This window comes from Scylla paramamosain, chromosome 3 (assembly GCF_035594125.1).
Source record: "Scylla paramamosain isolate STU-SP2022 chromosome 3, ASM3559412v1, whole genome shotgun sequence".
NCBI classification, from domain to species: domain Eukaryota; kingdom Metazoa; phylum Arthropoda; class Malacostraca; order Decapoda; family Portunidae; genus Scylla; species Scylla paramamosain.
Genome location: NC_087153.1, coordinates 1060979 through 1070743, shown reverse-complemented (window position 1 = coordinate 1070743; position 9765 = coordinate 1060979). Strand labels below are relative to the sequence as shown.

Below are 9765 nucleotides of genomic sequence, written 5' to 3'. Positions count from 1 at the left end.
ACACGACAAGACATTAGTCAATACATGTATGTAAACTTACTGCTGTCTGATGAAACTGATTGATATCGAAAATTAGTCTAAGGAAAAAATAAATAAATAAATAAATAAATAAACCAGTTATTATTTTTTTTTTCAGAAGAATATATACAACAGAAAACCAAGACACTCATTAGAACAACAGCTACAAAGGTTAACACCAGACTTCACCATCATCACCATCATCATCATCATCATCACCATCATCATTATCATTATTACCATCATCATCATCATTACCATCATCAGCATCATCATTACCATCATCAGCATCATCATTACCACCTTCATCATCATTACCATCATCATCATCACCATCATCATCACCATCATCATCATCATTATCATCATTATCATCAGGTGTCTTCTTCAGTTCTCACTTGACCACTGAAGAACGGACCAGCGGAATTGCCTAGAGTGCTGCCCAAGGAAAAACTGTCCTAAGTCCATTGGCAATGTGTCCCTCACAGAGACCACAGCAGCGTTAACCACTCGTTCCTTGAAGTTCATGCTATTTTGAAGTGAACTGATGGCCTTCCAGACCTTGTGATATTGTCTGTTGAACAAAAGTAATCATATAAGGTCGATTCTTTTTTTTTTTCTGATCAAAGGAAAGAGACAGGCAGACACATTGGTTATTCTTGTTTAATGGTTGTTACATTTAAAGAACAGACATATAAAGCGTCTTTTAAATTTATCACAAGGGCTTAGAATTTTAGCTCCTCGGAGTTCCGCCCACCTTACTACTGAAGAACAGACCAGCGGAGTTGCCTGGAGTGCTGCACAAATAAAAAGTGTCGTACAGTTCATTGACAGTGTGTCCCTCACAGAGACCGCAGCAACCTTAACCACTCGCTCCTTGAAGTTTATGCTATTTAGAAGTGAATTGCTGGTCTTCCAGGCCTTGTGATATTGTCAGTTGGATAAAAAATAAAAATCATATAGGGCCGATTCTTTCCATTTTCTTCTGATCGGAGGAAAGAGACAGACAGACACATTGGTTATTCTTGTTTAATAGTTGTTACATTTAAAGAACAGGCATATTGTAATATGCCGCAGCCTGGTTAAGACATTCCGGGTCAAAATGATACCTGATGCTGGCTAGTATGGCTAGTTAAACTTGCAGCATGATATTGTACATACGTTTTACATACGTACGTACATATTTTCACACTATTTCCGCGTTTTGGGTGCGTTCCATCTCTTAAGTATCCCTATATATTATCCTATATTCTGTCTAGACAAACTACAAGTATCATAATATAATGAAATATGGTCTATTATCAGCGGTTATGGAGCAAGGGGGAACTGCGATGCAGGGAGCAGGTCTAGCAGCTCTCCAGGTCACAGGTCATTCACAGGGGTGAGAGCGAGGTCCCTTGCCCCACTGCACAGATTCCGCCATGTTAAGAGAACGTTCTATCCCGTGTATCGCTTCTTCAGACCTGTCCTACTTCACCTGTGCAAATACAAGCCACTCTGCAGAGTATGGCCTCACACTGCATTATGGCATTGTTGTACTTGAACACAATGATGTGTTGGAAATCGTGACCCAAGACAGGAAGGCCATTCAGACACCTTAACCTGCCCTGCCAGAATGCCACACACCGCTGGAAGGCTGGGAGCAAGACGTTTCGCAGCAAATGACACTTCGCCTCGCCACTGCGAACTCGCCCAATGAACTAGCGGGACTGAGGCGAACCGTCCTAGACTACGTACTCTTAAACCATACCGTATTTTACTGGTGGATACATGTATATATTATTATGTTCATGGAAAATAAAATAGCATTAAAACATTAAAAACATTAAAAACATTAAAAACATTAAAAACATTAAAACATTAAGAAAAGAATGAATAAAATACATGTATTCATGCCGTCCACACATTAGAATGGGCAGTATATTCCCGCACATTTGCGCAAAAGCATCTTTGCCAGTTCTATGTCCCTTGTCGAGGTTCTCATGTATTCTTCCCACGCATCAAATAATCTACCATGCATGCGTTTATATTTTTTTCTTTGGTACCTTGACAATGTGCCTTCACTTCCCTTCCCCTCGCTTGCTCTTGCCCTTGGCGTAGGTTACAGGAACTTCCTGAGACACAGCTGCAACTGGGGCTGTATCAGAGAGGATAGACTCATGGAGGACCTCTCTTTGGTTTAGGTTGGGCAAATCGTCATCAGAGGAATCATACAGAGAAGAAACAAGTGATGTAGGCACGGGTGGTGAAGACGGTGAAGCAGCCAGGTCGAGTGGTGAAGACGGTGAAGCAGGTAGGTCGAGTGGTGAAGACGGTGAAGCAGCCAGGTCGAGTGGTGAAGACGGTGAAGCAGCCAGGTCGAGTGGTGAAGACGGTGAAGGCAGTGGTGACATACAAAATATGCACATCCAGTCTACCTCTCTTCCTTCTCTAATGGCCTGTCTATATTCTGCCTGGCTCACCCCACTTCCACATGTCCTGTGTTGCCAACGCTTACACCTAGGGCACAGCAGAGCTTGCTGCCTCTCTCCAACTTCCATGCTGCAAGAAATGCAAATGTAAAAGTTGGAGAAATGTACTGCGAACTGTCCCAAACATTTGCTGCGAACTGTCATTTCCGCTTCTGAAGCGTACGTGAGGCGAAGTGTCATTTGCTGCGAACCGTCTTGCTCCCGCGGAAGAGGATGAAGATCTCTCTCTCTCTCTCTCTCTCTCTCTCTCTCTCTCTCTCTCTCTCTCTCTCTCTCTCTCTCTCTCTCTCTCTCTCATTAACAGGTTGTAATTGTTGTCATAAGGTAGAAGTGACATTAACAACATTTCTATATTACGAACACGAGAAATACTTAAGGAAACCGTAAATTTATGATGTTTTAGGGTTGACTCAAGTAAATTTAAGAATAAACAATTATTTATATGTACTATTCAAAGTACTATCTATCTGTCATTTATAGCACTACTACTACTACTACTACTACTACTACTACTACTACTACTACTACTACTACTACTACTTATGCAGAAGGATGGGGGAGAGAAATTAGAAGGAAGAGGAGGAGGAAGAAGAGAAGAAGAATTTTTGTAAGTCTCTCTCTCTCTCTCTCTCTCTCTCTCTCTCTCTCTCTCTCTCTCTCTCTCTCTCTCTCTCTCTCTCTCTCTCTCTCTCTCTCTCTCTCAAAAAAAAAAAAAATAAATAAATAAATAAATAAATATATATATATATAATATATATATATATATATATATATATATATATATATATATATATATATATATATATATATATATATATATATATATATATATATATATATATATATATATATAAATAAAATAAATAAATAGCTAAATTGAAAAAAAATAAATAAATAATGATAAACAAAGAAAAATAAACAAAATTGACCAAAAAAAATATATATGAACATAAACAAAAAAATCGTCGTACATTTGGTAATAACTATTTAACACTGCAAACTCCCACTCTCTCTCTCTCTCTCAAGAAAAGATACATAATTACGAAATAATTAATAGTAGTAGAAAGGCTATTATATATATATATATATATATATATATATATATATATATATATATATATATATATATATATATATATATATATATATATCGCCAATAAATAATTATAGTCGATTCATATAAAAGTAAATGTTAACACGCGCAAAACTATCATAAATTATTAATAGCATGATCAATTCAATTTCTCTTTAGTTTGCGTTAAAATATTTTGTTTTCTCTAGTACTTCAATTTTCAAGATGGCCGCCGCCCACTCCTTGGAAATCATAGGGTCGAAAGTCTTCCAAACATGCATGTTAATAGCGACCATATTGTCTTTACCTATATAAAGTATTTTTTTCCTCTTTTCTTTAACTTTCTTGCACTAAAAACTGATAATTAATAGTACAAAACAACACAAAATAATTGGTAAAATAGAAGAGACTCTTACACTGTCCTAAAAACTGTCTAAAATAGTATTGGAAGATTAATTCAATTATTTTTTTTAGTTTATGTTAAAATTCTCCGATTTCTCTAATGCAAGACAGCCGCAGTTCTCTTTTATCTCCCTTGTTTACAAACAGTAGGGTCGGAAATCTTACAAATTTACGTGTTTATATAGACCTTATTGACATTACAGGGATTGCTAGAGAGAGAGAGAGAGAGAGAGAGAGAGAGAGAGAGAGAGAGAGAGAGAGAGAGAGAGAGAGAGAGAGAGAGAGAGAGAGAGAGAAGGAAGAAGAAAAAGAAGAGGAAGAAGAAAAGAGGAGGAGAAAGAGGAGGAGGAGGAGGAACAAACAACAATAACCTCCTCTTCCTCCACCGCCTCCTCCTCTTCCTCCTGCTCCTCCTCTTCTTCTTCCTCCTCCTCTTCTTATTCCATTAGTTCCTCTACTACTACTACTACTACTACTAAATTTATCTGTGGTGTATACCTCTCACCTAACTCCTCTGACTATAAGAAATTGTTTGACTACTTAACTTCCAAAGTGGAGCACATTCTGACCCTCTTCCCTTCTTGGAGACTTCAATGTTCACCACCAGCTTTGGCTTTCCTCACCCTTCACTGACCATCCTGGTGAACTAGCCTACAACTTTGCTATCCTCCATCACCTAGAGCAATTGGTGCAACACCCTACTCGTATTCCTGACCGTCTTGGAGATACGCCCAACATCCTTGACCTTTTCCTGACCTCTAATCCTTCTGCTTATGCTGTCACCCTTTCTTCTCCGTTGGGCTCCTCCGATCACAATCTCATATCTTTATCTTGTCCTATCGCTCCAGTCCTGTGAATTTCAAGGTAATGCAACACCTCACACCAACAACACCAGAACAATGCCTCACCTAGCCACCCGCAGCCACATCACAGTCTCTCCCCCTCGTAGGTGATGGCAGCAGTGGTGGTGGTGGTGGTGGTGTTGCAAGGAGGAGGCAAGGCACCCATGACTGGAAAAGGAGAGATGAGTGCCTTGAGGCTGCAGGACGGGGTGTGCAGCTGTGTGGGAGACAAGAGGGTGGGTGAGAGGGAGTGGGCGCATGGGAGAGAGTGAGTGTGTTCTATGGCAAGTTCTATATAGGATTTCAAGGGTGTTTTTGTATATGATAGGGAAAATATTAATACATACATACATACATACATACATACATACATACATTTTCATCTCCCAAGCACCCCTCTTCTCTCCTCCTCTTCCCTCTTCCCCTGTTTCGTGCAAATAGGTCAACACACACACACATTGATAGAGGAATAGATATTAGCACAGCATGATTTAAACAACTAATATAACTATCAAACACACACACACACACACACACACACACACACAAACTTCTCCACAAATCTGAAGGCACTGTGGTTTCCAAGCCCTTAAAGTGAAAGAGTGTTGAGGGCATAATATTGCACCACTGCCAGCATGAACTTGTCACTAAAGCTATCATGCGCCTCACACGCCTCCTGTCACCCGCTCATGCCAGCTGCCAATGCAGAACGCACCCTCCAGCACTCAATGTTTGGGGCGATAGTTCTTTGTTAATGGAAGATAATTAGATTTTCTCTCATATCAAGTTAAATTGGTTTAGCTGACACTCTCTCTCTCTCTCTCTCTCTCTCTCTCTCTCTCTCTCTCTCTCTCTCTCTCTCTCTCTCTCTCTCTCTCTCTTTCACGATTGATTCCAAAGGCCACAAAGATGATTAGCAGAGGTTTTCGTGAGTGTTTCTCCTGTTAGTAATGTAGGAATGTTGTTAATTTGTCACTAAAACCATAAAAAACATCCTTAAAAATCTGTGCCACTTCAAATAGAGCCTTTTTAAAGCGTGTTTCTCCCATCCGTAGAGTAGAAATGTAGTTATTTATTTATATTTTATATATAACACACACACACACACACACACACACACACAAACACAGGTGGTCTGGCAGGGAAGTGTTATGAGAGATGTACAAACGCATAGCAAGGCAAGGCACACAGCTTTCACACCCACCTCACACTCACTCACAACACTCTTTCAACACCTTAACCTTTGTTGGGGAAGAGAAGCACTACTGCCTTAACCTTACAAATACACTTATTATAGCTTATCTCTTACATATACGAAGATAAAGCACACAACTTTCACCGTTACTCTCACCCACAACAATCTTTCAATGCATTAATCCTTGTTGGGAAAGAGAACCACTAAAATATTATCTCCTACAAATATATTTAAACACTCACTCAACACTCAACACCTTAGCCCTTGATGGAGATGAGAAGCACTCCTATCCTAACCTTACAAGAGCACTCACTAAAATCTTATCTCCTACATATACCAAAACAAAAACACAATTTTCACCCTCACTCACTCAACACACAACACCTTAGCCCTTGATTGAGATGAGAAGCACTCCTACCCTAACTTTACAAGAGCACTCATTAAAATCTTATCTCCTACATATACCAAAACACACAATTTTCACCCTCACTCAATCAACACTCAACACCTTAGCCCTTGACGGAGACGAGAAGCACTCCTACCCTAATCTTACAAGAGCACTCACCAAAATCTTATCTCTACTCCATTCATTGATCCATACACCAACCCAGTTACCCCACACAAGACTCAATGCACCACAAAGTTATACACATTCATCTATCTATGCCACACTGACTATTGAAGTTGGTGGAGCACAGGGTGAACCAAAGGGCATCAGCTCCACACTCTGGGATGCCTGTGGGGAAGTTCCTCCTGATACCAGTGAGTACCTCTTCTGTATTCAGGCTCCCCTCCATCCTCTCACACAGTACCTGAGGGCATGAGGGGGTGGTGAGAGGATAAGAGGCTACGAGGGAGGAGGGAAGGGATGAAATGTGGTGAAAAACAGAAGAGAAAACAGATGAGCAGGAAAATGGAAGCAGAGAAGAGGAAAAGGAAGAAAAGAGAAGAGATGAAAAGACAAAGAAAGGGAGAAAAGAGAGAAAACAGAATTATAAACACAATTTTTGCCATCACATCTAAAAATCTCTCTCTCTCTCTCTCTCTCTCTCTCTCTCTACAGCGCTCCTTCAAAAAATACACTTGCTAAGAAGCTTTCACAAATATTCATGTATCAACTGCTGTCCAGATACTGCTCACCACACCCAATGAACATCAATACAGAACACACTCCAGCACCAGCAAGTCACGCACCTCCAGGGACGCCCCACTGATCACATCCAGGGGGTTTATCACATTGCCCCAGGACTTGGATGTCTTGTGGCCGCCACCATCACACAGGAGGCCATGCAGCAGCACAGTCTGGGGAGGGAGGGTGATATAACATAGGTGATATAACACAGGCAATACTGGTAACAATTAATATCAAACTACGTAAGAGGAAGGAGAGGTAACACACAGGTAGTCAATTCTTTCAATCTATCAGCATCTATAAACATTACTAGCCTTCTGAAATCTCCATCTTTTTATCAAACAATTAGTAATGCTAGAGTTTACAGTATTAACAGATATTTTAGTTATATACCAATGAAAATATGAGGCCCCCCGCGGCAGAAGAGTACTAAGCGCCATCGGGAGCAAAATGGCGTTTTTTGCCTCATCAGGTGCTCCAAGGCTTAATGCGCATTTTGGTGTAGATAGTATACTTTTTCCACCATGTTAACAAGGTTCAATTTCCTGTTGTTTGCAAAGTATTTTTTTCCTTAGCGACTAGGTGTTGACTCGGTGTTGGAAGTCGCCCGTGCAGAAGCGTACTATCTCCATCCAGCCAATGAGAGACCGCGGAGTGCTGTGACGTCAGAGCGCTGAGCCAATGAGAGCGCCGTATCTTCTCCCGCCTCAGCCCCGCTCTGCCTCAATCTAGTTGCACTCATGCCCCAAAATGCCCATCCATTCTACCGGTCTATCATCGACGCCCAAGCAGGTGATGTCAATAGCACTCAAGATGATGGTGAACACGACAACTTGGATGAACTGTTGGAGTACGAATCGTAAAGGCATTGAGGGGTGGGGGGGAGGGGGGAAGTGTGTAATAAACAATGAAAGTTAGTGATACCTGTAATAAAGAAAGGGAAAGTTAGTGTTACCTCAAGATTGTGTGAAGTGAGAAGTGCAAGATACCAAGACACCAATATCATTGAACATAGCTGAGTAAAAACTAAAAAAAAAAAAAAAAATACGAATCAATAATGGAAATGTTTATTTTTTTCAAATGATGATTTTTTTATTTCCTCTGTTTTAATGTCATGTTATAGGTGTGTTTCAGGGCTTTAATTTGGTGTATATAACTTTACTCTAGCTTTATTGTACGGCTATTGACATTTTCGTAAAAGTTACAAAACTTTGACCTTCATTTCTGGCGAATATTGATTTTGGCACTTAGTACTCTTCTGCCGCGGGGGGCCTCATATGGACTAATTACACACCTACAATTAGTTACCTGAGTTTCTGATAACACATAAGACAAAGGAACAAAAACAAGATCAATAACAGAGAACAGGACCACAAAGAATGTATATCAACTGAAGGAAAAACAATAAAAAGTAAACATTTCTGCCATATATCAGACCATCCAAACTAACACTAGGTAAACACACGTACCTTCCTTCTCCACAGCCTTCCGCCTTGCATCTTCCTCCGAGCAGCTGCCACCCGCACCTCCCCGCCGTCTGCTGCAGTGATGTGGTACACTGGCATTCTGTGGCCCCACCAGAGTTGCTGGGAGACACACCAGTCTGTGATGTTGTCCAGCCAGCTATGCCATGCCCTCCTGTGCAGCTGTGGCACCAGGTTCAGACGGCCGCTCTGCACAGCCTCAGACGCCTCCTGTGCCAACTCCTTGCACCGAACGAACCTGTGTAGACATGAAAGTAAGCAAGCAAGCAAGAGAGAGAGAGAGAGAGAGAGAGAGAGAGAGAGAGAGAGAGAGAGAGAGAGAGAGAGAGAGAGAGAGAGAGAGAGAGAGAGAGAGAGAGAGAGAGAGAGAGAGAGAGAGAGAGAGAGAGAGAGACTTAACCTAACTTAACCTAACCTAACTGAATTAATATAAACCTAACCTGATGGAAACAAATAAATAAAAATAAAAAGCTGCAGCTGGCCTCACCTTTCTTGACAGGCGCCTTTTTTATGTTCATACACATTTCCCTGGTGGCACACGCTGCTAGCCGCCCCCTGGCCACGCCCCTCGCCACCTCACTCATGTACAGATCCATTGCCGCTCTAAAAAGCAACAAATTCACCCGTATATCATGTCTGACTCTGCGTTTGTTTACATTTCTCTGGGTCTCGGTCTGGGCTCAGGCCTGCAGGATGGGAGAATGATAGAAAACGAGAGATTTTCAGGCAAGACTAGTATAAGTTGAGGCTCTATTATAAAATACCGTGATACAATATTACTATTACTACTACTACTACTACTACTAATAATAATAATAATAACAATAATAGTAATAATAATAATAGTAATAATAATAATGAAAAACACACAATGCACATGATCGGAAGACCACTCCTGCACACACACACACAAACACACATACACACTGAACATTACTTGAGCACTTACTTGGTCATCGTTTGAGTTTTGTAGATCGTGATTGAGGGTGATGCAACCACCCTCAATTATTCTCAGTGTTCTCCAAATACTGGTTGCAAGATGTAGCAGTGACTGATGAGGATCTAAAACTATAATTATGTCATACGATAAGAAAACAAATTTAGGACACACACACACTATCAGTCAAATAGCCTTTGAATCAGGAGTGC

At 40.7% G+C, this 9765-nt stretch overlaps 1 protein-coding gene across 2 annotated transcripts; it reads right to left on the bottom strand.

The window, feature by feature from the left end:
* Positions 1–1033: 1033 nt before the first annotated feature.
* Positions 1034–9416, bottom strand: LOC135089055 (uncharacterized). Of its 2 annotated transcripts, none has more exons than XM_063984256.1 (6): positions 9104–9416; positions 8602–8854; positions 7195–7302; positions 6677–6812; positions 4872–5022; positions 1034–2559 (listed from the first exon to the last, which is right to left on the bottom strand). In XM_063984256.1, the coding sequence occupies exons 2-6, from the start codon at positions 8695–8697 to the stop codon at positions 2079–2081; spliced, it is 972 nt and encodes a 323-aa protein (XP_063840326.1). In that variant the 5' UTR covers positions 8698–8854; positions 9104–9416; the 3' UTR covers positions 1034–2078. The 2 variants fall into 2 exon arrangements, with proteins under 2 accessions (XP_063840326.1, XP_063840335.1); XM_063984265.1 differs by having other exon boundaries at positions 4872–4973; positions 9104–9408.
* Positions 9417–9765: the final 349 nt, after the last annotated feature.